Source organism: Heliangelus exortis, chromosome 25, assembly GCF_036169615.1.
Source record: "Heliangelus exortis chromosome 25, bHelExo1.hap1, whole genome shotgun sequence".
Lineage (NCBI taxonomy): Eukaryota > Metazoa > Chordata > Aves > Apodiformes > Trochilidae > Heliangelus > Heliangelus exortis.
This window is the reverse complement of record NC_092446.1, coordinates 4624431-4652250: the sequence shown is the minus strand read 5'-3', so window position 1 is coordinate 4652250 and position 27820 is coordinate 4624431. Positions and strand designations below refer to the sequence as shown.

Sequence of the window (27820 nt, the reverse complement as noted above, 5' to 3'; positions counted from 1 at the left end):
GGGAGGGACAGGTCTGCTGGGCACTGTCCCATCCTTGTCATGCCCAGCAGCACATCCACCATGTGCCAGCTCCTCAGGATCACCCCGTTCCCACCCGGCTCCGCTGTTCGAGGCTGCCGGACTGGAAAGGGGGACACTGCTGTCCCCAGCCCCAGGCTTCTGTCACCTTCCCCTGTGACCTGAACTCGTCTGTGCCTTGAGCCATCCCAGCCCTGCTCCGTGGACGGGGCACCCGGGGGTTTGTCAGCAGGGTCTGTCCGTCTGTCTGCTGGAACCACTCCGTGCTGCAGCCGCGGGCGTCTCCGTGCTAATTTGTGTCTGTCTGTGCAGTTTGCTGCCACTCAGCTCCCAGCAAGCTCCGTTTTATCTGTCTTGTCCCCCCAACAAAGTTTGCAGGGCATGCAACCAGCCCAGGATGCTCCTGAGTGCACAAAGCAGAGCAGCAGAAGCAGCCCCAGGGTGGGCGTCCCCACGCAGCCTCTGGGACATTTCTTGGAGGTGGAATCTCGCAGCCCAGTGCCCTGAGGGCTCCTGGACCGAGTCTCCTGGCTGCTCCCGAGGCACCCGAGCAGGCAGCACACAGGCACAGCTCTGCTGACCTCTCCACTTTCCTTCCCTCTCTGCCACAGATGAGTGAGAGCGAGACTCTGATCAGTATGGTGAACAGGATGGTGGAGACCTCCTCCCCTAGGGCTCAGCTCTACATGCAAGTAAGGCTCTGGCTGGCGGGGCCACGCATGGCAGCCACGCCAGCTGCCCCCTGCTCCATCCCCGAGGTCACCTCCTGCCATTTCCACTCACGCAGACGTCAGCATCCATGCGGCTCCAGCACATTCACGCTCTGGGGGACCTGCTGGGGTCCATCACAGGCTTTGCTAATCCATCCATGAGCCATTAAAACCTGGCAAACCCTTGTGCTGTGTTAGCACAAGGTGGGGATGCAGCAATCCCGAGCTCTCCTCTTCCTTTGGGTTGAACTCCAGGCACTTTGCTCACTCTCTGTGCGTTGGTGAGGCAAGGAGAAGGTTTGGGATGACTTGGAGACAGGAATCCAGCCTGAGGCTCTTAAACCAAAGCAGTAACTCCTGTAACAGGGAGAGGAAACAGCCTTTTGCCCTCTGAAGCTCTGAGTGCTTCTGTTCCCCAGCCCAGAGAGGGCCATGAAAGCACTGGGATGTCCTGGCCGACTCCGGAGCACAGCCAGGCCCCATCACCTGGGAATGTGTCCCCAGGTCCCATCATGCTGCCAACCCATGGCAGAGGGCTCCTGAGGCCCCTCTGTGCTGCCCAGGGCATCTCTGAGCAATCCCTGGGATTTCCAAGGAGGGAAAGGTGCCTGTTTCCATCTGCTGGGAGTGGGGAAACTGGAGCTGCTGAGATGCTCTGGCTGGGCAGGCTCCCTGCAGCATCCCCATCCCCCGGGCTGGGCATTTCCCCAGGTTCGGGTCTATTTGCATTGTCAGATGGGTTTAAATGGCTCTAAAGTAGCATCTTGCTTTCTAGCAATAACAAATGATCCCCTTCGTCCTATCTTACTCCTTTCATCTTGAGATCTTGGAGGCATTTAATTGGTGAGGTCCCATTAGTGATGTAGATTTCCAGGAATGGAAAATGACTCACAAGAGAAGCTGGATGGTAAACAGGCAGCTGCTGATTTATAGGTGTTTCTACTCTGCTAAGTGGGATTACAACTTAATCTTTGGGCCTTTGTTCCCCTGCCTGGAAAATGGTGGCAGTTCTACATCAGGCAGTTAATGATGCACCAGGCATCTCCTTAACTCAGCTCTGGAGGCCCTGTGGAGAGGTTGTGTCTTGGAGAGGTGTCCTGGAGGGGTTGTCTCAGTCTCATTCCCACAGCTCACCCAGCCCACGGGCACTGGCTGGGGCTGGGAATGGGACGGGAGGTTCTGCACCTGCTGCCTCCCCGCTTATGCAGGGAGCACCCAACACCCCCGGAGTCTCAGCTCTCACCTCCCCTTTTCCTCTCTCATGGGGGTGGGGGAGAGGGGCTGGGACCTCGCTGTCCCCAGGGGTTCCTGGGCTGTCCCCAGGGGCTCCTGGGCTCACCCCAGGCTCTCCTTGCAGGTGACACCATTCCCAGAGCCCTATAGGGAGACGCTGCACACCTACAAGATCAGCGAGCAGGACACTGATGTAAGAGCAAACATCCATCCCAAGTGTGTCCCTGCCCTGCCCTGTCCCTGTGTCCCCCAGCAGGACTGCTGTCCCCATCGAGTGAGCCATGCCAGGTGCTCCTCCAGGGACCTGGTGCTGCCCCAAGCACGGTCTGTGCAGTCCAGGGACTAAATCCTCCACTCAGTTTCACTGCTTGGCCTTGCCCCACGTCCACTTTTGCCCAGTGGCACCCTGGCCGGGGCTGAAGTCCCTGCAATGAGGGCAAGAGGCTGGAAACCCTCACCAGGAGCACTCGTCCCATCAAACCAGCCCTGTGGGACATGTCCTGGCTGCATCCCATCACCTGTTTGCAGTCTGTGCACTCCCAAGGATGAGCTCTCATCCTCCTCCTTTTCTTTTTCCCTCCCGGGGACAGAAGCTGCTGGGGAAGCTCTGTGAGCAGAACAAAGTGCTGCGGGAGCAGGAGAGGCTGGTGCAGCAGCTCCGAGCAGAGAAGGTACGTGGCAGGTGGCTCAGGAGGCCCTCCAGGGATGAACCTGGCTGCAAGGTGATGGCCGTGTCCCTTTGTGGCAAGGAGGTGACATGTCCTGAGCTGAGGGAGATGCCCTGGCCATGCCATGGTCCTGGGAGCTCAGCCCCGGCATCGGTTGGGCTCTCCTGGCTTCATCTCCCTCCTGTCTCCTCAGGAGAGCCTGGAGAGTGCCCTGATGGGGACCCACCAGGAGCTGGAGATGTTCGGGAGCCAACCTGCCTACCCGGAGAAGCTGCTGCACAAGAAGGAATCTCTGCAGAACCAGCTCATCAACATCCGTGTGGAGCTGTCCCAGGCCAGCACGGTAACGCTCCTGCCTCCCCAGCTCCTGCCTCCCCAGCTCCTGCCTCCCCAGCTCCTGCCTCCCCAGCTCCTGCCTCCCCAGCTCCTGCATCCCCAGCTCCCCCTCACCTCCTCCTCACCTCCTCCCCAGATCCCCCCCAGATCCTCCCCAGCTCCCTCCCACCTCCTCCCCGGCTCCTCCCCGGCTCCTCCCCAGCTCCACCCTGTCCCCAGGCAGCCGGGAATGTCTCCCCCAGTCACCACAATCCCTTTTCTCCTTTCCTGTTAAAAAATAAAAGGGAAATCCCCTGGCTGGCTGGGGTCCTAAATGAGCCAACCCCCCCCTGCTGCCAGCCCCACCACGGCTCAGGGTGGGTTGGGTGCAGCAGCTTTCCTGAGAGCTCCCACCCTGCCCTGACCATAGCTGCTGCCAGATGGGGGAAAAAACTGCCAAAGACTCCCCCCCAACCCTCCAATTCCCTCCCAGGCCTTGGCTAATAGCACTGCTGAGTACGAGAACCTGGAGACCGAGGTGTCTGCCCTGCACGATGACCTCTGGGAGCAGCTGAACCTGGACATCCAGGTGAGCAGGACCCCAGGGGTTCCAGGGTCCCCCCATGGGCTTGGGGAACCCCTGGTTCCCCTCCACAGAGTTGGTTTGGGCAGGAGGTCAGCTGTGGGTGTGATGGCTGAGGATGCCCGGGCAGTGTCTGCCTCAGCTGAACACCCATGGGGTCCCACAGCAGGGATGGGGTGAAGCAGGGATGGGGTGCAATGGGGATGGGGTGCAATGGGGATGGGGTGAAGCAGGGATGGGGTGCAATGGGGATGGGGTGCAATGGGGATGGGGTGAAGCAGGGATGGGGTGCAATGGGGATGGGGTGAAGCAGGGATGGGGTGAAGCAGGGATGGGGTGCAATGGGGATGGGGTGAAGCAGGGATGGGGTGCAGTGGGGATGGGGTGAAGCAGGGACAGGGTGCAATGGGGATGGGGTGAAGCAGGGAGGGGGTGCAGTGGGGATGGGGTGAAGCAGGGATGAGGAGCAGTAGGGTTACAAGAGGGCTGGAAGCCCATCTGACTGGTGCCTTTTGTCCCCTCCAGAATGAAATGCTCAACCGGCAGATCCAGAAGGAGATCTGGAGGATCCAGGACGTGATGGAGGGGCTGAGGAAGAACAACCCATCCCGTGGCACGGACACAGCCAAGCACAGAGGTGAGCAGGGACCATCCCTGCCCTCACCCAGCACAACCCCCAGCATGGGGTGCCTCCCCAGCAGCACCCACTGGGCTCACATTTCTTTTTGCTTTTCTCCACAGTGGCCCTCGGCCCCTCGGGGACGTACAGCTCCAACAGCCCCGCCAGCCCCCTGAGCTCAGCCAGCATCACCAGCCCCCTCAGCCCCTTCTCCCTCATCTCTGGCTCCCAGGGCTCACCTACCAAGCCAGGACCTGGTGAGGTGAGTGAGCTGGGGGTGTCCCTTGGCCACCATCAGGTCCCCAGTCTGGCTGGCAGATGGGCACCAGGCACAGAGCATGGTTGGATTTCCTTGTGGCTCTGCCTGGGGGCACAATTTTGGGCACATGCAGGGGCTGTGGTGTCCCCTGGTGACACCTGGGTCCGTGGTCCTTGCAAGTGCTTTGCAGCCTTTGGGCTCCTGCATCAAACCCTTGGCTTCAGGACCAGCTCCTGCTGCCACTGTGGTCCCCTCGCACCGCTCTCACCTTTGTCCATGTGAAATTTAAGGTGGAATTTGGGGACTCCCCACCCACCCAGCTGTGCAGTGGTGATGCTGATGTCTCCTGGGGTCTGCCAGCCCCTCGTTTGGGCAGCCCCTGGGTCCCACCGTGCATGGGGACACCGCGGGAGCGGTGCTGCTCTCCCTCCTCCCTTGGCTCGGCTCCTCCACTGTGTGTTGTCTCCATCTGGGTTTTTTGTTTCCTAACTCTCTCTTCCTTCCTGGCTCTCAGTGTCTCTGCTCTCACACTCCTCTCCACCCCAGGAACCAGGTCCACCTCGACCTCCCCTCCCCAAGTCCTACGTCCCCCTGGAGTCTCCTCCGACCGTCCCTCCGCTCCCCGGCGAGAGCCACCTCTGCCCGTGCCCCACCTCCCCTGCCTGGCAGCAAAGCAGCGAGGCCAAGAGGGGGCAGGTACTGAAACCTTCCTCCCCTGAAGACATCACCTGGCAGGTGGCCAGGGACAGCACTGGAGGTGGCACCTGGCTAGGGGAAAAGCAGCCTTGGGCTGGTACCCAACATCTCCAAAGGAAGCAATGGGCAGCATCCCCCCAAGCCTGGCAGCCCTGCCATGGCTTTTCTGTCCCCCGCTGGGTGCCCGGTGCTCACCTGGGGACAAGGACAGGGGCAGATTTGTCCTGAGCAGCCCCCAAAGCTGCTGGAGCCCCCAGTGATGTGTCTGTCCCTCTGCTCTCCTCTGCCCTCACCTCTCTCACTCTCCTTCTGCACCGCTCCCCATGGGACGCACGAGCAATGCCCACGGGGGTGACCCCCAACTCCTGTCCCACCATGGGAAAACCTGGATTTGAAAAGTCCTGGTGATGCCTCAGCTGTGCTCCCAACAAGGGGGTTTGGACACCAGTGTCCTTGCAGCAGCAGGGGAGTCAGGGTGGTCTCCTGGACTCATTCCTGTACCCCTTGGTTGTCCCACCACCAAAGCAGCAGTGTGGGGGTCCCAGGCTGTGCCTGAGGGATGCAGGAGGGAAAGAACCCCAAAAGGTCCCTTTGCTTGCTCTCAGCTGCTGCACAGTGTCTGTCCCTGGCTTAGAATCATAGAAAGTGAGGGGTTGGAAGGGACCTGAAAAGATCATTGAGTCCAACCCCCCCTGCCAGAGCAGGGTCACCTACAGCTCCTCACACAGGAACACGTCCAGGTGGGGTTTGAATGTCACCAGGGAAGGAGACAGGGAGATATATCAGGGAGGGATACTTCTGTCCCTATAAGTCATGGGCAGGGGACTTTGCTGGAGGTCAGCACAGAGCTGAGGTGTCCCCATCCTGGAGCTCCCAGGTGCCACCCCTGAGCTGTGGCAGGACTGTCACCCCTTTTCCCATGGAGGAACCTCTCCTGTGGGGACAGTGATGGGAGCCTGGCCCTGATGGGCTGGTGCATAGCAGGGGAAAGAGCTGCAGAACCTTACCAGAACCTTACCCTCACATTTGGGGAGGGCTGGGACCACCTGGCTGTGTCCCCCCATGGCTGCGGGGTCTGTCCCCAGGCAGAACATGGCCCCCAGGCAGGACAGGGGTCACCAGGACCTTCTATTCCCCCCCCGCAGCTCAAGCCAAGCTTCGAGCAGAGCAAGAAGGAGATGCAGCGACCATCCCACCCTGGCCCCCCACCCGAGGGGCTCCCACAGAGCCGGCAGGAGCAGGAGATGGAGAAGCAAACGGCTCTCAATAAGGGTAGGGCACCAGGGTGATGGGTCCTGCTCCAGCAGGCACCCTGGGCATGGCAGGAGTCTTGTCCCTTGGTCCTCCAGGAGGGTTCAAGCTGACTTCTTGGTTTGCTCCACAGTGGGCATCGTCCCCCCCAGGACCAAGTCGCCAGCGGAGGAGGAGGTGGTGTCCACGGTCGGTGTGCCAAGGAGGAATGTTGGCCCCGTGGCCAACGGGCTCAGCTCCAGGGTAGGATTTGGGTTGAGGGGTTGTGTGGAGAGGGGCATGGAGTGGTAGGACAAGGGGGGTGGCTTTGAACTGGATGAAGGGAGCTTTAGGTTAGACATTAGGAAAAAATTCTTTGGTGTGAGGGTGGTGAGAAGAAGTAACGAGGGCTTGGCCACCCAAGACCTCATTTTGTCTCCTAACAAAGCAAACACTCTGTGAAACACTGAGGAAATGTGCTGAGCGGATCTGAAGTGTGGGGTCAGGGAGGGTGAGGGCAGCAAAAGCGCTGGGGTTGGAGCAGCAGCTGTGGTGCTGAAGGAAAAAGGTTTCTGAGGAGGGGATGGGAGATTTAGGTTGGACATCAGGAAGAAATTCTTCAGTGTGAGGGTGCTGAGCCCCTGGCCCAGGTTGCCCAAGGAAGCTGTGGCTGCCCCATTCCTGGCAGTGTCTCAGCCCAGGTTGGATGGGGCTCGGAGCACCCTGGGCTGGTGGGAGGTGTCCCTGACCATATTTAAGCCCAAACCACTCCGGGATCCAATGATTTGGGGCAAACCTTGCTGCAGGGAGGGGTTCCATGACCGTGGGGTTGGGATCTCCTCAGGAGATTAGTTTATTAGTTATTCTATGATTAGTTATTCTATGATTCTATGATTCTAGGAACGTCCCAAGAGTGCTGTGTTTGCCACTGAGACAAAGGTGAAGATGAGTGTGGAGGAGCAGATCGACCGCATGAAGCGGCACCAGAGCGGCTCCATGAAGGAGAAACGACGCAGCCTGCAGCTCCCCAGCACCCAGCAGCCCGACACCCCCAGCACCAAGGCACCTGCCTCCTACAAGGTGGTGAGTCAGCCTGAGCATCAGGAAAAACATCTTCAGGGTAACAGCATTGGAACAGGACACTCAGAGAGGTGGTGGGGTCTCCATCTCCTTTCAGAGAAGAGCAAGGAGGCTGGGAAGGGATCCAGCAGAATTCCTGTGAGGAAGGGCTGAGGGAGCTGGGGGTGTTGAGGCTGGAGAAGAGGAGGCTCAGGGGAGACCTCATCACTCTCTCCAACTCCCTGAAAGGAGGTTGGAGCCAGGGGGGGGTTGGGCAGATATCCGTGGGACAAGAGGGCATGGACTAAAGAATTTTTTCCTAATATCCAACCCAAACCTCCCCTGGCAGAGCTGAGGCTCTGCCAGGGGAGGTTTGGGTTGGATATTAGGAAAGAATTCTTTGCAGAGAGGGTTCTCAGCCATTGGAATGCCCAGGGAAGGGGTGGATTCTCCATCCCTGGAGATATTTCAAAAGAGCCTGGATGTGGCACTCAGTGCCATGGGCTGGGAACCACGGGGGGAGTGGAGCAAGGGTTGGACTTGGTGATCTCTGAGGTCCCTTCCAACCCAAATGATTCCTGGATTCAGAACCCATCTGGACTTGTTCCTGAGCGATCTGCCCTCAGTGATGCTGTAGATGGTTTTCAGAGGTTCCCTTCCAACCCCCCCAGTTCTGTGATTCTCTGAGTCCCCTCGCTGACCACAGGGCTGGGGCATTCCAGCCTTTGCTTTGCAGGGTTCCTGAAGTCCCTGATCAGAGAATCACAGAATGTTGAGGTTGGAAGAGAGGTTGGAAGAGACCTCCAAGCTCATCCAGTCCAACCTTAGACCAGCACCATAATCTAAGTACTAACCCACGTACTTAAGGCCCAGCTCCAAACACCTTTTAAATGCCTCCAGGGATGGTGACTCCACCACTGTCCTGGGCCATTCCAATGCCTGACAACCCTCTCAGTGAAAAAATACTTCCTAACATCCAACCTAAACCTCCCCTGGCACAGCTTCCATCCATTCCCTCTGCTCCTATCCCATCCCTCAGGAGCAGAGGCTTTTTCCCTCCTCACTCCAACCTCCCTTGAGGCAGTTGCACAGAGCCATCAGGTCTCCTCTCAGCCTCCTCCAGACCAAACACCCCCAGCTCCTCAGCTCCTCACAGGATTTGTGCTCCAGGCTCCTCATGAGCTTTGTTGCCCTTTTCTGGAAACACTCCAACACTTGGATGGAGTAGAGAGGACACTGAGGGGCTGGAGAAGGGGACAATGTGCCATCCCAAGGGGGGGTCTCAATGGGTCTGGGGTCCCTTGCCAGGTCCGCCGGCACCGCAGCATCCACGAGGTGGACATCTCGGACCTGGAGGCAGCGCTGCGCTCCGAGGACCCCAGCAAGGTCCACGAGACACCCCAGGAGGAGATCGCCCGGCTGCGCAAGATGGAGCTGGAGCCCCAGCACTACAACGTGGACATCAACAAGGAGGTGAGGACAGGATGGTCCGGGGGGGGGGGCTGGCAGCCTGGGTGTGGGGCATCCCTCCCTCCACACCTTGCACTGGGGGCAGGGTGATTTGATCCATCGTCCTGCGTCCATCCTAGAGCCACTGGCTATGCTTGGCCAAGGGTTGTTCTTGTCCAGGAGGGTGCTGGGGGGTGGTGGGGCAGGTGGGTGATGGAGTAGGGATGGGTTGGAGCTGTGGGTGCTGTTCCCAGCTCTCCACGCCGGACAAGGTCCTCATCCCGGAGCGGTACGTGGAGCTGGAGCCTGATAAGCCCCTCAGCCCCGAGGAGATGAAGGAGAAGCAGAAGAAAGTGGAAAGGATCAAAACCCTCATTGCCAAATCCAGGTGAGGTGGTCCCTGACCACAGCTCAGCCACCCCGGGCGGGCACCCAGCACCCCCCAGGCTCTGTCAGGGATGCTGATCATGGGTGCTTCGTGCAGCCTGCAGAACGTCATCCCCCTGGGTGAGGGGGAGGTGGACACCCCCCAGGACCCCGAGACCCAACTGCAGGAGCAGGAGAAGAGGATTGAGATCTCGTGTGCCCTGGCTGCTGAAGCCTCCCGCCGGGGCCGCATGCTCTCGGGTAAGGGACGGGGGGACAGGGGGGGTCAGCCCCACCAGAGAGAGGACCCCAGGGAGCTGAGTGGGCAGGAGGGTGAGGGCAGGGCAGATGGGGCAGGCAGGGTGCAGGATGAGTCCCAGGATGCTGTTCCCTTCGTGGGATGGAGCAGTGGCTTCAGCCAGGCGTGGGTTTGGCACCTTTTCAGAAGCATTCGTGGGGCCAGAGGGTGGGAGTGCCTGGTCCTGTGTGCTGTGCCCCAGGGAGAGGGGTGGCACACTGTGCCTGGTCCCTCAGGAGACCTGTGGGGACCTGATATGTGGGGATGGTGGCACATTGTGCCTGGTCCCTCAGGAGACCTATGGGGACCTGATATGTGGGGATGGTGGCACACTGTGCCTGGTCCACGAGGAGCCCTATGGGGACCTCAGATGAGTCCACACATGGCTCACGCTGTGCCTCATCCATAAGAATCCTGTGGGGACCTCAGGTGTGACCCTGGTGGCTCACATCCCTTGTCCATGAGGTGCTCTGTGGGGACCTCACGTGTGCGTGCCACGGGCTGCTTGTCCTGACCCTGCTTGCTTCCCCCTTTCCTTCCTTCCTTCTTCTCCCTTCCCTCCCCTCCTCTAACCTCTCGCTGGGTCCCCTCCTGCCCCTCTCTGCCGCCGGGCAGTTTGTGTTCTTCACTCCCTTCTCCCATTTCTCCTTTCCAGCTCAATGTGCTACCCCAAGCCCTCCCACCTCCCCAGCCTCCCCGACTCCACCGACCAACCCCCTCTCGTCTGAACCATCCCGGGGCGCCGACAGCAGCCACTTTATGCGTGTCTGAGCCATGAAGTAAGCACCTCCTCTCTCCTACTTCATCCCATCTCCTCTCCATCCCCCAGGGACCAAGAAAGGGGGTGCTTCTCCTGCCCCTGGTGTCCACCCATGGCTGCTTGCTCCAGCTAACATCTCCCAAGCCACGTCAGCCCCGTCTCCTCTCATGGACCAAGGTGTCCTCCAAGGGCAAAGCCAGGGACCCCGGGGTGGGCAGGGGGTGCTCAGCAAGCTGCAGGGAAGGCCCCAGATGGAGAGAAAGGGGTGGGTGGTCTAGGGGCCAGGCTGTGGGGGACACCTGCCCTGGTGTGTGCTGCAAAACTTGGGGGGGACTCAGCATCCCCTTGCTTGGTCAGGGGTCCCCTCCAGACAGTTGGGGGCACGGAGCTGAATTTGGGTTAGGGGGGTGGTGGGGTGGGCAGAGGGGCTGCCCCGTTGCTGGCCACCCCACTCAGAGCACAGCCCTGCTCTCTCCTCTCCCTCCAGCTCAAGCCCTGGCTGCTGCTGGTGCCACCAAGTCCCACGGGGCCACGTTCTAGAGCCCCGGCACACAGCACCGAACCTCTCGCCATCCTTTTCGGTTCTCCCGGAACCCCTTCCCTCCTTCCAAGGGTGGGACCACCCGGCACAGCCCAGCCAGGACACGGGTCACCCACAGCACCAGCGGCTCTGCCCCGGCCCAAAGGAGACGTGTGGGTGCCAGGAGGTCTTCTGCTGGAGTGAGGTCCCCGAGGAGCCACCCGGCGTGGGGACAGATCGGCGATGTCCTGGGCATCAGGCTTGTGTGGACAGCTGGGCAGGGACATCTGTGGTGGTGAGAGCCCCCATAGTGCCCATCCCCTGCCAGAGCAGCCCTGGGGGAGCGTAGGACTCCCTGTTGGTCTCCCAAAGCTCTGCCAAGGGGGACTTTTGTGTGGAGACCAGCCAGTGCCCATCATGGATGGTGCTTCCACCTGCTGTTGGACATGGATGCTCCAGCTCTGCTCCTCTTCCCCTCCCTCTGCCCTGAACCTGCTTTTAGCATCCTGGGGGTGGTCCCCAGCAGAGCCTGGGCTGTCCCATCCCGGTGCTGGTGGCTCAGCAGGAAGAAGAAGGAGCTGTGTGGGGGACATGATGGATGGAGATGGGATGGGAGGGAGGACACGGAGGGGAGAGGTGTGCTCAGGACAGGGATGGTCCAAGAGCTGGCCAGGGCACTGGTGCCCCGCTGGCATGGAGCAGGTCTGGGAAGGGGTGGGGATGTCCCATGGAGCTGGTGGGACCAGGTGGGACCAGGTGGGACCAGGTGGGACCAGGTGGGACAGCGAAGCCATGGGCTCAGCAGGGATCCCTCTGTGGTGGGTGAGGTCGAGGAGGGGAAGGGGCTTGGGGCTCATCCTCAGCTGTCCCCCTGTCACCTCTGTCTCAGCCCCTTGGGAAGTTTGGCTCCTCATCCCACCAGGAGCCTTTCCTTGGTTGGGGTCCCTGGAGCAGGCGGAGCCTTTGCTGGAGGGAGATCCAAGAGCTGGGGCAGGGGGATGCCAGGTGAGGTTCTGCAGCTTGGCAGGGCTGGGGTGGGCAAGGGATGTGGCGTGAGGAGAGCCCCCCCATCCTGCAGCTTTCTCCTCTGGCCTGATCCTGACACCCCCCAGGACCCCTGCCCCGTGCTCCCCCCCTCTCCTTGCCCCCCCATTTAGCAATACTGGTGGGATCCCAGGAGCCCCGAGCTTCCCGCAGCCCTCTTAGCTCATAAAGCTGGCCCTTTATTTTGCTATTACATGCCTTAATATATGTTTTATGGAAATTATACATTTATAATATAAATCTATATTTGTTTTTTCTCTTCTTTTTTTTTTTTTTTCTTATTTTTTTTTCTGGGAGGTACTGGTTTGTGCTCTGCTCTCTCACTGCAGGGTTGTTGGCATCAGCCCTGACAGTGAGTTAAAAGAAAAAAAAAAAAAAAAGCAGATTCTTCGCCAATTTATCAGAGAAAAAAAAAAAAAAAGAAAAAAGAAAAGAAAAAAAACCTATTTAAAATATATATATTTTTTCTGCTTTTCTTAAAAGCAAATTTATTTAAAATAAAATATAAAGAGACTGTAAGTTTTGAAAGAGATGATGCATTTATTTCCGGGATGGCTGGGATGAGCTCCCCAGCCCGTGTAACCCCACTTACATTGGCTGTGGGGACACCCCCAGGGACATGCTGGGGACCAGGGTGGTGGCTGCCTGGTGGGCAGCCGGGGGGACAGGCAGACCCAGTTCTGGGGGTCAGAGGGGATGGGGAGCATCCTGGTGCCCCTGCTCTTGGTGTTCCCCCCTGGTGAGCTCCAGCTGCACTGTATGGAACCTGGTGGTCATGATTTTGTTGTGTTTTTAAAAAACAAAAACAAAACCAAAAAACAACCAACCAAACAAACAAAAAAAAGATTTAATTTTATTTTGGTTCTTATTTTTTGCAACACTTCATCTACCAGTGACTTGTAACCCAGGAAGGATTTGCAGCAGGAGGAAATCTTATTTATTCACAGGGGGGTGGGTGGGCAGGGGGAGACATTTATCCTCTGGGGTTTTTTTGCTAGTGTTAGAGAAATAAAAAGTATCTCAAAACAACAAGGTGCCAGTGTCTTCTGTCTAGAGGTGACCACGGGTCACAACTTCATTATGAGACTGAAGAGCTAATCATAGAATCATAGAATCCTAGAATTGGCTGGGTTGGAAGGGACCTCAGAGCTCATCAAGTCCAACCCTTGCTCCACTCCCCCCGTGGTTCCCAGCCCATGGCACTGAGTGCCACATCCAGGCTCTTTTGAAATATCTCCAGGGATGGAGAATCCACCCCTTCCCTGGGCAGCCCATTCCAATGGCTGAGCACCCTCTCCAGAAAGAAATTCTTTCTAATGTCCAACCTAAACCTCCCCTGGCACAACTTGAGACCTCTTGTGCCCTCTTGTCTTGCTGAGAGTTGCCTGGGAAAAGAGCCCAACCCCCCCCTGGCTCCAACCTCCTTTCAGGGAGTTGGAGAGAGTGATGAGGTCTCCCCTGAGCCTCCTCTTCTCCAGCCTCAACACCCCCAGCTCCCTCAGCCCTTCCTCACAGGACTTGTGCTGGATCCCTTCCCAGCCTCCTTGCTCTTCTCTGGACCTGCTCCAGCACCTCAATCTCCTTCCTGAGCTGAGGGGCCCAGAACTGGACACAGGACTCAAGCTGTGGCCTCCCCAGGGCTGAGCACAGGGGCAGAATCCCTTCCCTGGACCTGCTGGCCACGCTCTTCCTGAGCCAGCCCAGGATGCCATTGGCCTTCTTGGCCACCTGGGCACACTGCTGGCTCCTCTTCAGCTTCCTGGCAATCCAGACTCCCAGCTCCCTTTCTGCCACTCTGTGCCCAGCCTGGAGCTCCCCATGGGGTTGTTGTGGCCAAAGTGCAGGACCCGGCACTTGGAATGTTGAACCTCATCCCGTTGGGATCAGCCCAACTCTCCAGTCTGTCCAGGTCCCTCTGCAGAGCCCTCCTGCCTTCCAGCTGATCCACACTCCCCCCAGCTTAGTGTCAGCTGTGAATTTGCTGATGATGGACTCAATCCCCTCATCTAAATCCTCACTAAAGATATTGAACAGCACTGGGCCCAGCACTGATCCCTGGGGGACACCACGGCCGCCATTTTGAGGCAGCCCCGTTCAGCACCACTCTCTGGGCCCGGCCCTCCAGCCAGTTCCTAACCCAGCACAGATGCCCCTGTCCAAGCTGTGGGCTGACAGCTTTTTCAGGAGAATCCTGTGGGAGATGGTGTCAAAGGCCTTGCTGAAGTCCAGGTAGATGGGGGACAAAGGGCTGCAGGGCCTTAACTGGTAAGGAAGGGTCACCCCGTGCCATGCCAAGGCACCTGCTTCTCCCTCTCCTTATTTTGGGGGTAAAAAAATCTCCAGTGGTGTTTATTTGTGATGGCTTCAAGCTGCAGCAGGGGAGGTCTAGGCTGGACATTAGGAAAAAAAAAATTTCAGAGAGAGAGTGGTGAGACACTGGAAGGGGCTGCCCAGGGGGTGGTGGAGTCCCCGTCCCTGGAGGAGTTTCAGGGTCCTTCAGATGTTGGGGGATGTGGTTTAGGAGAGAACTTTGTAGAGCAGGGATGATGCTTGGACTCAATGGGGCTTTCCCAACCTGAAAGTTTCCCTGATTTTAGCTGTAGGTAGAATAAAAAACACGTCTGTACCCAGCAAACCAGGGAACAGAGGTTCATAAATCACAGCACTGGCCACTGGGGACTTCCCTGAGGGACATGGGGTGAAGAGGTCCCTTTGTGTCACCCTGCAGCCACCATCTCCCCCTGGCAGGAGATGCTGTGGGTGCTGCCAAGCTGTTAATGATTTGCAAGGATGACGTAGGGGGACTAAAGACCTTTCCAAGGGTCACTGCTGGGGTGGCAACTGGTGGCCCAGCCCCTCTGCTGCCAGCAAGATGGTTCCTCTGTCCGACTTCCAGCGTAAGAGGGTGGGTGGGCTGGGGTGGCCGTGTCCCCAGGGTGCTGTCCATACCATGGGGATGCTCCCTGGAGCTGAGCCAGGGCTGGAGGCTGGAAATCTTGGGGCAGGGAGAGGTCCTGGGGTAGGGAGACCCAGGAAGAGCTGGGTTTGTCCACGCTTTCTGCCCCAAGTCTGCAGAAGGAGCAGGGGCTGGGGAAGTGTCTGGGTCACCTGGAGCATCTCCAGCCTCTCCCACCCACTGCCTGCACCTGGGCAACTGTTTAAAAAAATGCTGGAGTGGACCTTCCAGTTTGTTTTTTTCTTTATGCTTTAATCTTCATCCAGCAGCCCAGAGGAGTTTCTGGGGTACCCACCAGCCTCCTCAGGGCTTGGGCAGGTGGAAAGACTGTTTCCAAGCTTTGGAGAGAAATCCAAAGCCCATTTCTAAGAGGAAAAAAAAAAGCCAGGGAGGTGCTAAGGGGGGGTGACTACAGCCTGAGTGTCCAAGCCCCCATCTCAGCTCTCCTGTCCTCCACAGGGATTGGTGTGGGACTGGTTGGCTTTGGCCTCTTCTTTGTCCTTTTTGGGATGCTCTTGTATTTCGACTCAGTGCTCATGGCTTTTGGGAACGTGAGTACAAGGAGGCTGGGGCTGGAGCAAAGGGATGGAGCAAAGGGTCCATCTGGGACAGGATTTCTCTGACCTGCTCCCCTTCATCCTCCCAGATCCTCTTCCTCTCTGGCTTGGTCTTCATCATTGGCTTCAGGAGGACCTTCACCTTCTTCTTCCAGAGGCCAAAGCTGAAGGGCTCCAGCTTCTTCTTTGGGGGGGTCCTCATTGTGCTCATGAGGTGGCCCCTCCTGGGCATGCTGCTGGAGGCTTACGGCTTCATCACCCTCTTCAGGTCTGTCCCACAGCACCCAGGTCCCCAGCACAGTCTGGGTGCCCTGGCTGGAGAGCAGGAGCTGAGGGATCCTTGTGTTGGGCAGAATCCCCACTGCTCCCCCTCCCAGCAACCCCCTGGCACGGAGCTAAATGGAGTTTTGTTTCTATGCAGTGGGTTTTTCCCGGTGGCTTTTGGGTTTTTGGGCTCACTGGTGAACATCCCTGTGCTGAACAAGGTGAGCAGAGCTCTGGGCACAGTTCTCTGGGGTGGATGTGACCCTTGGGGTTTGTGCTCCATGGGTGACATCAACCCCCAGCACTGTGGGACCAGACAGGGGAGGTCCCCTGAGAACCCACTGGGAGGTTTTCCTGCTGATCAGGATCTGTCCCTCTTGCAGCTCTTGCAGAAAGTGGGAGGCAGCAGCTCCATGGTGTGATGGAGCAGTCCCTGGAGGTGGGATTGCTGTCCCCAGCTGAGCTGCTGCTTCCTGGGACCCTCGGGTGCTGGCTGGAGCCACCCCAGCTCCAGGGATGGTTCCTCTCAGGGCTCCTGTGAGCAGCTCTGAGGGGGGCTCTGGAGCTCAGATGCTGTGCCAGGCAGGTTTCTGGAATCAACAGCATTATTTTATCCTTTTTGTCTTCTATTGGCGAAGGATTTAATTAAAAATGGGTTTGAGACCAAACTCAGACTGTGCTCCTTTCCCATGGCTCAAGGCTTGCTCCAGCTCTGGTTCCTCTTAGTGTTACCGTGGCTGGAGGTGGCACCATGGCCACGGATGGACGTGGCATTGGGACCTTCTCAAGGCCATGGCTGGAGGTGGCACGGGGACCTTTCCATGGTGGTGGCCCTGGCCAGAAGCCTCAGGCAGCAGTCGTGGTGTTGTCTTCCCAAGAAGAGTCCCACAGGGATGTGGGCTGGAAAAGAGCAGAACCCCCAGGGAGCAGCAGGAAGGGTCAGAAAAACACCCATTAAACCACATCAATGTTTCATGACCTGATGGGAAGAGAGTAAATCCCCCTGGTGACATTTAGTGACCATGAAAAAGCAGATGGCATCTGGGGTTGGTGATGTTGGGGTGGGAGCAGGGGCTGGAGCAGCTGCAGGGTTGCAGCGGTGTCTCTGAGGACCAGAACTTGTGTTTCCCAGACACCTCTTTCCTGTGGGATGTGGTGGGGAAGGAGCAGAGCTGGAGCTGCCTCCAGGATGGAGCTGGTGGGAGCTGTGGTGGTGGTGGGCACCAGGACAGCTCTGCCAGGGTTTGAGGCAGGGGAACCTCTCCAGCACCACCACGAGTGGCTGCACAGCTCCAGGGCAGCCTGCCAGGGTATGGCTTATCCCCCCTTGCCAGGAGGGAATCCAGCTCCAGCCATGGCATTCATGCAGCTTTTCACCTGCTGGGAGGGTGATGGGAAACTGCTGCTTACAGCCTGTGCCTGTGGGGACAGAAAGGGGCTGCTCTGGCTGGATGCTGGGGACTCCTCACACCACATCACCCACTGGGTCCTCTCTGTGTCCCTTCTGGAGGTGACTGGGCCTTAAGACCCTTTCAAATGGTTTTGAACCCTGCTGGGGGCAGGACCTGTCCTGCTGGATGCTCTGGAGGATCAATATCCCCAGGGTGAGGGGCTGGATGCTCCCAGGGGCAGGAACATCCACACTGGGCAGGAACCCAAGGGCAAGCAGAGAGGTCCCTCCTACCTTACCAGCAGGTGATTTTAAAGGAGTTATTTTGTTGGGGCTGGAGAAAGTCCTCTCCCTAGGAGCAGAGCCAGGGCTGCTGGAGAACTGGTTGGATAACTCAGTGGGTCTGGGCAAGGAGAGACACAAACTGGGTGGATGTCAGCCAGGTTTCTGTGAGCACTGGGGAAGCTGGGTGCAAGCTGGAGCTTAATTAAAGCAAAGCAATCACATCAAAGCTGGTCCCTGTGCAGATCCCCTCCTTAACTTGCAAGAATTAATTAATGAGCCTGAGTTAAACCTGCTCCCTCTTGATTGAAACCCAAGGTGACTGAGCTGGTGGCAGTGCCTGGTGGCACTTAACAGGAATTTACCCTTTGCAGTGGGGTGCAAACAGAGCTGGGAGCTGCTCTGGGAGCTCAGCTGATGTGGGGTAACTCATCTGGGCACCCAAAATGCCCAGGACCAGCTCCCCAGCAGATACAAATCCTCAAGGTGGGAGTAGCCAGGTGGCATCTCTGGGGGGGAGGGGTTGGCTCAGGGGGAGTTTTTCCCTTGCTGCTGGGTTTGAGGGGGTTCCTTTGAGCACAGAACATGGTTAGGAGGCTTCCAAAGGTGGAAATATAAACAAAAGAGCTGGAGATACCCTGGCTATGGGAAGGAGGAAGGTAGAGGTGGCTTCAGGGCCAGTTTGATGATAAATTAGAGGGGTTTCAAGTGGAGGAAGATCCAGGCAGCTGCTTGTGGAGGAGGGATGGAAGAAGAATGATGGGCTTGGACATCACACAGGGAAGCAAGGGCTGCAGCCTCCCAGAGTGCCTGGCTGCAATTCCTGTCTTTGCTTACCCCCAGCTGAAAATATGGGCTGGAGAGCAAGTTTTCCTGGGCCAGCTTCATCTTCAGGGCTCCCCCAGAATGAAGAGGAAGGGTCCTGGGAGCCTCGTGTGCAGGAGGATGTGGTTCCCCCATCCCCATGGCAGGAAGCATGGAGGAGCTGGGGGTGTGCCCCATCCCTTCACCCTGCTGGGAAAAATCCAGCCAGGATGGAGCACGATCCTTGGGTGGTGGCAGGGGACATTGCCCATCAGGCTCTGAAGTGACCTGTGGGATAGGGCTGGGAGGGAGCAGCCAGCAGCAAGCTGGACCTGGGGCTGCTCACCCCAGCCTGGGTTCCTGAGGCTTTATTTGTGGGGCAATATTTTTCCTCTAGCTCAGTAAATTCCCATTTTGCTGTGCCCTGCCAGAGCACTTGGGGGTTTAAGCAAACACTTTGGGTGCAGCCCCAGCTCTGCTGACGTCAATGGCCAATTCCCTCGGTGTCAGTGCCATCCAGAGCCTCCTCCAAGTCCTTCCCAAAAGCTGTTTTAGTGAGTGAGCTTTTTGGTCATCTGGAACATGGATCCTTGCAAAACTCTTGGGGTTTTATTAGCAGCAAACTCATGAACCTGAGAAGTGTGTAAAACGTGTGGGAAGGACAGAAAGGCATCTACTTCTTTTTTACTGTTCTGAAATATCCCTCCAGAAATCAAGCTTTTCACTAAAACTTCCTAATGGTTCTATTTAGAGAAGGAGGTACTTAATATTTCACATTTTATTTTAAGAAACAGGCTCATTCAGCCCAACACTAGAGAAAAACACATTTGTATTGCAGGAAAGGGTTTGTTTCTTTCTGGAAAACGTTTTCCTTGAATCTCCTATTTCTTAGCTCAATTATTTGACTCTTGGAAAGCAGGCAGGGAAATAACTTAAGAGCCTTCCCCTGCTATTTCCAGGTCAGCTGCTCTGTGCAGGCTGTGGAACCCCAGCCCTTTGCAGCAAACTGCAGCAGGGTGGGAAGCCCGGGGGGAGGTTGTCACCTTGCCTGGTGGCCCTGTCACCTTCAGTGGTTGGCATTCAGGTGAAGTGATGCTTTGGGAAGAGCTTCCTGATCCTTGGAGGCTGCGTGGGAAGAGTTCAGCATCTTCCCCGCAGCTCTGGGTCTCCTAAAGCCCTGGGGATAAAATCAGCCTCTTCCCAGGGCTGGGTGATGTCCCTGGGGACACCCTCCCCGTGCTGCCCTTCCAGCCAGCCAAGAGGGGCTCCTTCCCTCCTCCCTGCACAACCACGACCATTTCAGGTTATTTAAAGCCCTTTCCATCCCATCACCAGGAGGGGAGTGGGGAAATGCCCTGTGGGGATTTTCCTTGCATGGGAGGAGGTGCCCGGTGCCCAGGGGCATCTTTGAGCCCTGGTGCTGCCAGCCAGGAGCTGGGTTCTCTGCTGGGGGTGGCTGAGTTGGTTTTGCCCCTTTATTCCTTGGTTTCTCTTCCACGGGGGGTGCGGTGCAGGGAAGGGCTTTCCCTTTTGGAGACCCCAGTACCAACATCCTTCTCCTCCTGTACCCACAGCCCTTCCCCATTCCCAGCTTCTCCCTCCCAGGATAGGAACCCATCCTCCCGGGGGAAAGCAGCGCCCCAGGGCATCTCACACTCCTCGGGGCTCCTGCAGACCTCTGTGTCCTCGGCCCAGGGCCAAAGGGGACCTGGAAATGCTGCAACCCCACTGCCCCCGTGTCCTGGGACCACCTTCCCTTGCTAGGTGACCCTTTTCCTTTGATGTCACACTGCACCCCCAGCCTCTCCTTTGGGGAATGGGGCTTGGCAGAGCCCGTGGGATGTCCGGGAAGGGGATTTATGTCTGGTGGCTCCCTGCCAACCTTCCTCTTGCATCTCGGCATCTCCCGGGCTGGGCTGCTGCCTCCTGACCTCTGCACCTCACTGCAACCTGGAGGGGCCACGAGGGTCCCCCGAGTGACGCAGCCCCAGGGCTCAGCATGGGAAAAGACGTCAGGACCGGGGGGGGGAGGGGGTTCAAACCCCCAGGGTCAGCCCTTCAGTGCCCACCAAGGTCAACCTTCCCCTGGCTCCAAACACCTCGGCCAAAATCCCCCAGGGGGAGGAGGTTCTGAAGCCCTGGTTTTGGAGGGATGTCTGTAGGTTGTGGGGTGTGCTCCTTACGTCCTCCCCCACCCCCCCAACACCGGTGTCCCCTGGACATGGGTGATAGCAACACCCTAAATAAATCCTGTCCCCAGCAGGAGCTTGGGGTGTGTTTGAGTAGCTGGGGGTATGAGGCAGGGGGCAAGTGTGTCGTCAGGTTCTTCCCAAGAACATTTTTATTGCCTTTGCAGTCATTTCCCACTGAGATCCAGCACCCACCACCCTGGGGAACCTTGGGCAAGGAGCGGGGGGCCCAGGGGTGGTCCCAGTGTGAGGGGGTCCCTGCAGCCCACGCTTGGGGCTTTAGCAGCTTCTCCTTTCCAAAACACAGGGCACAGTGGGCACAGCAGCTCAGGAATTCTTGGGATAGAGAATGGACCCTTCCTCCTCCCTGCTGTGGGGATGCTCATACATCAATCTTGCATGAAATGAGTTTAGCTGTTCTCTGCCCCCAGCTCTGCATTCAAACTCTGCTCTCTCACTGGTGCTGGGAGGGTTTTCCTCCCCCATTCGTTGTGCTCAGAGCAGCACCCACAAGGGGCTGGGGGGTTTGCTGTCAGTGGCTGAGGATGCTGTGGCTGAGCCCCCATTTGCTGTTCCCACCCCCCAGGCCTTTGGGGAAAGCCCCATTCCCCCACAGCACAGAGCCTGGGGACATCTCCTTGGCCAGGCTGCCCTCCAGACCTGAGCCAGCATCACCTGGCATCCCATCTCCTGATTGACACCAGCAGGTATTTGGCCCGTGCCCCTCTCACACCTCATTAGCCACGCCGGGTGCTGAAACGATGGCAATTAACCGTGAGGCCCCTGGGGTTGTGGCTCCTGGCTCTTTGCAGCTCTCCTTGCCACGCCACCCGCTGTGGGGACTGTCCCCCCCTGGGCTGCTGCCCCTGGGATCCCCCAGCCCTCCCCCGGCCGGTGGGGAGGAGAAACTCACAGGGCTGCAGAAACCCGGGCTATAAAAGCGTCCTCCTCCTCCTCCTCTCTGGGACACCAGGAAGCTGCTGGCAAAGGAGGCTCCGGCCCCGGGAGAGCGGGATGGGGCCAGTCCAGCGCAGGAGGGTGCAGCATTATCTGCTGGTCTTGGCCATGACCTGGGGTGCCAGCATCTTCCCCTCACCAGCCCAGGCTTTGCAGAGGTAACGTCTTGCAGGTGGCCCACGATGCTGTGTTCCTCACTGTCACCCTTCATTTTTTGGGGTGCTTGAGGTGGTGTTGAGGACCAAAGGGTCTCCTCCTGCTTCAGCTGTGCTGGGAAACCCCTTTCCACCTCCTTTTTCTCATCTGCTGGCACTCCTGCTCTTCCTTGCTCCTCTTCCTCTCCCCTTGAGCACTGCACATCCCTCTCCCCCAAATCCTCAAGGAGGCCAAAGCAAAGAAAACGAGCCGAGCTGGGGGGGGTCGGTAAGTGCCTCCTGCAACAACCAAGCCCCGTGGGGTCCCTGCCTCGGGTGGGCTGCTCAGCATCCCCACCACACACACCATGCACCGTGGGGATGGCAGCGTGGGGGGAGCAGGGTCCGGCGCGGGGTGCTGCTGCCATCTAGAGCCACCCAGCTGGATTTCCTAAAGCAGAAGAACTCGGATTAAAGGGGGGGGGGGGTTGTCGGTCTCCAGTGGGTGTGGGTCAGCCCTGCCCTGGCCCCCGCAGGATCGCGCTGCGGAGGATGCCCTCCATCCGCCAAACGCTGCAGGAGATGGGGGTGAAGGTGTCCGAGGTCTTCCCAGAGCTGAAGCAGAGCAGCAGCCGCCGCTTTGTGATCGGCCCCCGGAACGGGACGGCTCCCACCCTCCTCACAAACTACCTGGACGTGAGTTTCTCCCCGCTCGGGGGGTTTGTCACCCCAATACTGCCCTGCAGCCCGCCGGCTCCCACCCGTTCGCTATGGGGGACTTCGTGAGCCCCCTCCCCTGCTGGAGCTCTGGTGCCCCAGAGGTGCTCTCCCCAACCCCGTGTCTCTTCCAGACCCAGTATTTTGGTGAGATCAGCATCGGTACCCCCCCCCAGACCTTCAAGGTGGTCTTTGACACCGGCTCGGCCAACCTGTGGGTGCCATCCTACAAGTGCTCTCCCCTCTACAGTGCCTGCGGTGAGAAGGGGCCGAGTCCCTCCACTTCGGGGGGTGCTCAGAATGGGCTGGAAGGGGGGGTGGGTGTTGCAGGGGCCACAGGGGGTCTGTCTGCTACTGCCCTGGCACTGGGGCAGGGGGAGTCATCATCCCGCAGAGGCTGGGGGGGGGGGGGGGCAGAGCCCCTCAGCCGGTGCTGCTGCCGGTGCCTCCCTCCCTTTTTTTGATGGATTTTCTTCCTTCTCCCCAGTTTCCCACAGCCGCTACGACTCCTCCAAGTCACGGACCTACATCTCCAACGGCACCGGCTTCGCCATCCGCTACGGGACCGGCAGTGTCAAAGGTTTCCTCAGCCAGGACATCGTCATGGTGAGGGTGTGTCCCCAGCTCCCTGACCCGGCTCAGCGAGGAGATGCTCACACGCGGCTCTGCTTCCCAATAAGAGCATTCCCAGTCACCCAAGAGTACGGGGGCTCTTCGGGGGACTTAACCCACCCACCCCCCCCCAGCTTCCTGCTTTCTGCCCTTCCCCAGGTGTCAGACATTCCCATCATCCAGGTTTTTGCCGAGGCGACGGCGCTGCCCGCCTTCCCCTTCATCTTTGCCAGGTTTGACGGGGTGCTGGGGATGGGCTACCCCAGCCAGGCCATCGATGGCATCACCCCCGTCTTTGATCGGATCCTCTCCCAGCAGATCCTCAAGGAGGATGTGTTTTCTGTCTACTACAGCCGGTGGGTCTTGTGGGGAGCAGGTGCCAGGGCTGGGGAGGTGTTGGTTTCGCAGGGGATGGGAATTGGAAGCGTCGTGGGGCTGGGTTTTGCGTTTTGGGATCGGGAAAGAGCTGTGGCTGGGGGGCTTGGGGTGGGTGGAGGGCACGGGCAGGTGGGGGATGGCTGGAGGATCTGGGGTGGAATGAGGAAGAGGCAGAGCCAGGTGGATGCTTGTCAGGAGCTGCTGGGCAGGGAGTGTGGAGGCTGCTCCCTGATTGTTTGTCATTGTCAGACTGCACAAAGTCACCAGCTCTGCCAGTGGGGCTGGAGCAGTTGCAGCTGGGAGTGGAGTTTAGTGCTTCAGTTACAGGGAAAATTAAAAAAAAAAAATAAATCAAAAACCAAACAAAACCCCACAAAACCCAACCAACCATCCAACAACAAAAAAGCAATCCACAAAAATCTATTGAAGAAAAACCTGTATGAGCAGCCAAAACTCCTTCCACTTTTTGCCCCAAATTTTTGAGCCCCAGCATCTCCCAGCAGAGCCCAAACCCCACAGGAACACTGTGCCCCCAGCCCTGCCACTGTCACTGTCACTGTCACAGCAGCCTGGCCATGCACAGTGACAAACAGCCCCACAAGCCCATGCTGAGAGCAGGCATGGGAGCTCTTTACCTCAGTTAAAGGCACATCAGTAATGAACCAAACTTGCTGCAACTTCAGCCTCCTCTGGGTGCTGCTTGGGTCCTCTCAGCCCCTAGGGACAGAGCTGCCCTCAGACCACAGGCTCACAGAGCATCTTTCTCTTTGCAGAGCTTCGAAGTAAGAAGATGAAAAGCATGAGCTCTCTTGAGACAGCACCCACTAACAGTCACCAGAGCACCCCAGGGCTGGGCAGGATCCCTGCTCCTGCTGCCAGCCCTTGGCAAGCCCTGCCTGGCACTGGGATCTGCTCTGTAGGAGCTGACACACTGCACCAGACCTGTACAGGAACCAGCACTGACCCCCCCCCAGGGACCTCAGCATGTGGCACCCCTCTCCTGCTGGCTCTCACACCCCTCTGAACTAATTTGAGGTTTTTTTCTGCTCCATCTTGCTCTCTGCTGCTGCTCGTAGGGTCAGCAGAGCCTTGTGCCTGGGCTGGTGCCTTCTGGGGTTTTTTTTGTTGCTTGTTTGTTTTATCCAGGGACAGCAGCCAAGGGGGGATCATTCTGCTGTGTTTTGCACCCTAGGAATGCTCCTCTGAAACCCGGGGGTGAAATAATCCTGGGAGGCAGCGATCCAGCTTATTACACCGGGGATTTCCACTACTTGAATGTCAGCAAGAATGGTTACTGGCAGATCAGCATGAAGGGGTGAGGGCAGGGATTGCCTCTGCACAGCCCCAGCATCCTGCAAACCTCCCCGGGTGGGCACGGGGAAAGCTTGCTGGGTGCTGGGGAAGGTGGTCCCTGGAGACGTGTGGCTGGTGGGGGATTTTTCTCTCCAGAGGGGAGTGGGGTGGGTTCCACCAGCAGGGAGCCCTCTGGATGCTTTTGGGGAATGCAGAGGGGGTGGCACCGTGGGCTGATACAACTTGGAAGCTGCTGCAGTGGAAGAATTTAACTCCCTTTAGTCCTGCAGAAGGAGTGTGAAGCCCTGAAACAATTCTGCTTTGTTTCACTAAAAGAAAAAAAAACAAAAAAACACCAAAAAACAACACATACATGATGAAGGTTTGGCTTTCACATTCAGGGAGCTTGAAGGGAGGGTTCCCAGTGCCCCTGGAGTGCCTGTGCTCTGGAGGCACTGGAGCAGCACGTGCTCTGCCTGGCCAGTTTTCCCTGGAGAAAGACCTGGCACACTTGCCCACGGGCTTGCATGGCTCTGGGAGCTGAGCTGTGGTCACTGTGGGAGATTTGGGGTCACTCCTCTCCCTTCCTGCTCCAGGGTGTCCGTGGGGGCTGAAACCCTGTTCTGCAAGGAAGGTTGTTTGGTGGCCATCGACACAGGAGCATCCTACATCACCGGCCCTGCTGGCCCTGTCTCTGTGTTGATGAAAGCCATTGGGGCAGCAGAAATGGCAGAAGGAGAGGTGAGAAAACCTCCCTGTTTGCTGCCTGTACCCCAGCCCATCCCCTGCCCAGCAAACGGGCTCAGCACTGTCTCCCCTTCCTGCAGTACGTGGTAGACTGTGACCGAGTTCCTCAGCTGCCCAACATCTCCTTCCACCTGGGTGGGAAGATCTATGTGCTCAGTGGCTCAGCCTACACCCTCCGGGTAAGCTGCATCCCTCTGTGTGGGGTGGGAGGGCCGGGTCCATCTTGGGGTTGCTCTCCTGCAACATCCTGCACCCTCCTGGCTCCCCTAAAGCAGCTGAGATGAGCCCCAGAACGATGCTTCTGAGCAGCCTTCCCATTCAGCAGAGGCGTCCAGATGAGCCAGACCAATCTGTTGCTGCTTTATTGGGTGTATTTAGGGAGATCTGGGGTGCACAAGGAGCAAACAGGCAGGGCTCCTCCTTCCTGGAGGAAGGAAGGTGGAGGCCAAGGGTTGGGTGTTGAGCCGGGGATCGCAGCCCTTCCTGGGGCTGCAGCAGAGATCTCCCTCCCAGCACCTCCATCATTGCCTGGGTCACCTCCTTTTTACAGCAATCCCAGTACGGGGAAGATGTTTGTGTGGTGGCTTTCTCAGGGCTGGACATCCCCCCTCCAGCTGGTCCCCTCTGGATCCTGGGTGCCAGCTTCATCGGGTATTACTACACCAAGTTTGACCGGCGCAACAACCGCATCGGCTTTGCCACAGCCCTCTGATGGCCGGGGAGAGGGATCTGGAGCCAGCCTGGAGGCAAGAGCAGCATGGAGCAGAAATGAAGTGCAAACGGGAACAGCGTTTCCTTACAGCTCAGCCACCTCCTCCCTGCACCGAAGCAACTGCAAAACCTCTCCTTCTCCCACTCCAAAACCCCCGCGCTGCTTCCCGAGAGTCTCTGCTGCTGGGGGGAGCTGAGCCCTCAATGCAGCAGGGAGAGTGTTCAGGCTGGAAATCAAAGCAGGATCCTGTGCCTGGAGTTGCACCTTCAGGGACCTCTAGGGTGATGTGCAATAGAGCACCTGGTGGGCAGTGGCTGCTGGCCTGGAGATGCTCACAGGTTGCAGACAGACGGAGCAGGGATGAGCTGTTACAGTTTGTGTTGTTCTTTGGATGGGAGAAAAACAATCCAGCTGCATTTAATGACACTTTTAGCTAGTGTTAACCCTTCCCTTCTCCCCTTTAATATTCTTCCCTTTAACATTAAACAATCTTAGAGCAACAGGATGCTGAGTGGATGCTTGTTCTTGCAGAGGGAATGGATCAAGTGCTCCTCTGTCAGGATCCACCACCACGTTTATGTCCTTCCCTGTTTTTCGAAGTGAAATACCCTCCCAGCCACTGCCACAACGACTCTTGCAAGAGCTGAGCTGCTGTGCAGGCTACCCATGCCTCCACCTGCTTTCCCACGGGGAGGTCTGGACCACTGGGGACAGAGGGACAGGGCTGAATTTCTGCTTTTTAGGGAGATGCCTGCGGCTTGGAGAGGGGTGGCTGACTTTGTTCCACCAAGAAGGCAGCTCCGGCTGGTGACCTGGGGGTCAGGCTGTGCCTGGAGATGCTCAGCCCAGCACTGGCTGGTCCTGCAGGAGGAGCAGACCAGTGCTCCCAGCAAGGGGCTGACATTTCCAGTTCTGGAGGATCTGGGGGTGGAGGGAAGGGGCCCCCAGCGGTCAATGTGTTTTGCTTTCATCCAGCATTTCCTGAGCTCACCTGGATGCTCCAGGCAGCTGCTCATCAGCTCAGGAAACCGCAGGGAGGGAGGGAGGGAGGACCCCAAGACCCTCAGCAAAGGGGGTAACCACAGTGGTCAGCACTGGAGCTGTAGCCCGACCTCTCCCCAACCTTCTGGCTGTACAGAGGTGCTGGGAAGCTTTTCCCCTTCCTTCCTACTGCAGGGAAACTCCCCTGTTATTTAACTAAGCATCCTCTTCCCTGTTCTACACTGCAGAGGCTCTGGTCTGGAGAAAATCGGGGTGAATGTGAGCTTGCAAGATGTCTGGGTGATTTAGCCCCCCATGACAGTTCTGCTTGCAGCCCACATCTGGAAAACAACCAGGCTGACCTAAAATAGAATGGGGTTTGTGGATCCAGTCCTGCTCCCAGTTGTTCCAAGCAGAGGGAGGGAAAAATGCCTGGGCTGCTATGGTGCAGCTCCTGGGCCCCTTAAGCCAGTCTATTAACACCTCTAATCGCTTGCGCAGGGCAATTTCCTGCTCTGCCCGGCACCAGAACCTGCAACTGCCCCGTATTAACACTTGTGATCGCTACGGGCGAGCAATTAGGCCACATTCAGCCCAGAAAAGCAGCAGGAGCAATTATGACCATCCCATTAAAACCGACAGAGCTCGCTCTATATTTAGAAACACAGAGAACTGGCTGGTTTGTTTTGGTTTGGGTTCTTTTTTTTTTTTTCCGTCTTCCCCCCTTCCTTAAATGTTTTTTTCCCCCAAGTCTCCGTGGTCCATTTAACTGATTTCAGCCGCAGCCAGCTGTAAACTTTGGAGGGGGCATTCTGCACTCTCAGTCCTGGGCAGTTGTTATTTCCTCTGATAATGAAGCCGGGCTGGAGCCTTGCCGGGGGGCTGTGCGGAGGAGTGTTCTATCTTTAACCACCAAACCTTTCTCCAGCTCCCCTGTAAATCTCCTTTGGGGTAAATCTCCTTGGTGAGCGAGATGAATAGTGAGGCTGGCAAGGCTGGTCCTGAGGGGTCATGTTTTTA

At 57.8% G+C, this 27820-nt stretch overlaps 3 protein-coding genes across 27 annotated transcripts in view; all 3 read left to right on the top strand.

Moving 5' to 3' along the window:
* Positions 1-12346, top strand: part of PLEKHA6 (pleckstrin homology domain containing A6) — a 43926-nt gene extending 31580 nt beyond the window's left edge. For 7 of the 20 annotated variants that reach the window (XM_071768818.1, XM_071768817.1, XM_071768814.1 and 4 more), the window contains 16 exons: positions 630-710; positions 2086-2154; positions 2552-2632; positions 2823-2972; positions 3438-3533; positions 4053-4164; positions 4269-4408; positions 4952-5101; positions 6247-6373; positions 6486-6595; positions 7232-7414; positions 8699-8863; positions 9046-9227; positions 9324-9466; positions 10159-10282; positions 10751-12346. In XM_071768818.1, the coding sequence (XP_071624919.1) occupies positions 630-710; positions 2086-2154; positions 2552-2632; positions 2823-2972; positions 3438-3533; positions 4053-4164; positions 4269-4408; positions 4952-5101; positions 6247-6373; positions 6486-6595; positions 7232-7414; positions 8699-8863; positions 9046-9227; positions 9324-9466; positions 10159-10274 (1905 nt within the window). In that variant the 3' untranslated portion in view covers positions 10275-10282; positions 10751-12346. The remainder of the gene's footprint in view (positions 1-629; positions 711-2085; positions 2155-2551; positions 2633-2822; positions 2973-3437; positions 3534-4052; positions 4165-4268; positions 4409-4951; positions 5102-6246; positions 6374-6485; positions 6596-7231; positions 7415-8698; positions 8864-9045; positions 9228-9323; positions 9467-10158; positions 10283-10750) is intronic. The other 13 variants (XM_071768826.1, XM_071768821.1, XM_071768820.1 and 10 more) reach the window with 8 other exon arrangements.
* A 2248-nt stretch (positions 12347-14594) lies between these two features.
* On the top strand, positions 14595-16276 carry GOLT1A (golgi transport 1A). Of its 2 annotated transcripts, none has more exons than XM_071768229.1 (5): positions 14595-14724; positions 15243-15334; positions 15430-15608; positions 15762-15825; positions 15988-16276. In XM_071768229.1, exons 1-5 carry the CDS (start codon positions 14700-14702, stop codon positions 16024-16026), a joined length of 399 nt encoding a protein of 132 aa, XP_071624330.1. In that variant the 5' UTR covers positions 14595-14699; the 3' UTR covers positions 16027-16276. The 2 variants fall into 2 exon arrangements, with proteins under 2 accessions (XP_071624330.1, XP_071624331.1); XM_071768230.1 differs by having other exon boundaries at positions 14678-14732.
* A 2757-nt stretch (positions 16277-19033) lies between these two features.
* On the top strand, positions 19034-26331 carry REN (renin). 5 transcript variants are annotated; one of them, XM_071768480.1, is made up of 10 exons: positions 19037-19164; positions 21243-21384; positions 21897-22056; positions 22212-22335; positions 22565-22689; positions 22849-23045; positions 24260-24382; positions 24957-25101; positions 25188-25286; positions 25658-25969. In XM_071768480.1, the coding sequence occupies exons 2-10, from the start codon at positions 21284-21286 to the stop codon at positions 25817-25819; spliced, it is 1236 nt and encodes a 411-aa protein (XP_071624581.1). In that variant the 5' UTR covers positions 19037-19164; positions 21243-21283; the 3' UTR covers positions 25820-25969. The 5 variants fall into 5 exon arrangements, with proteins under 5 accessions (XP_071624584.1, XP_071624581.1, XP_071624579.1 ...); XM_071768478.1 differs by having other exon boundaries at positions 19038-19164; positions 22849-23054; XM_071768482.1 differs by having other exon boundaries at positions 19039-19164; positions 22565-22683.
* The last annotated feature ends 1489 nt before the right edge of the window (positions 26332-27820 follow it).

What these genes read in the sequence shown, in the direction of transcription:
- REN (XM_071768478.1), top strand. Translation starts at nt 21,284, where the DNA reads ATGGGGCCAGTCCAGCGCAGGAGGGTGCAGCATTATCTGCTGGTCTTG. An exon ending in CCAGCCCAGGCTTTGCAGAG is followed by an intron (nt 21,385 to 21,896) that starts GTAACGTCTTGC and finishes TGGCCCCCGCAG; the next exon opens with GATCGCGCTGCGGAGGATGC. An exon ending in CAGAAATGGCAGAAGGAGAG is followed by an intron (nt 25,102 to 25,187) that starts GTGAGAAAACCT and finishes CCCTTCCTGCAG; the next exon opens with TACGTGGTAGACTGTGACCG.
- GOLT1A (XM_071768229.1), top strand. Translation starts at nt 14,700, where the DNA reads ATGGTTCCTCTGTCCGACTTCCAGC. An exon ending in TCCTCTGTCCGACTTCCAGC is followed by an intron (nt 14,725 to 15,242) that starts GTAAGAGGGTGG and finishes TGTCCTCCACAG; the next exon opens with GGATTGGTGTGGGACTGGTT. An exon ending in ACATCCCTGTGCTGAACAAG is followed by an intron (nt 15,826 to 15,987) that starts GTGAGCAGAGCT and finishes TCCCTCTTGCAG; the next exon opens with CTCTTGCAGAAAGTGGGAGG.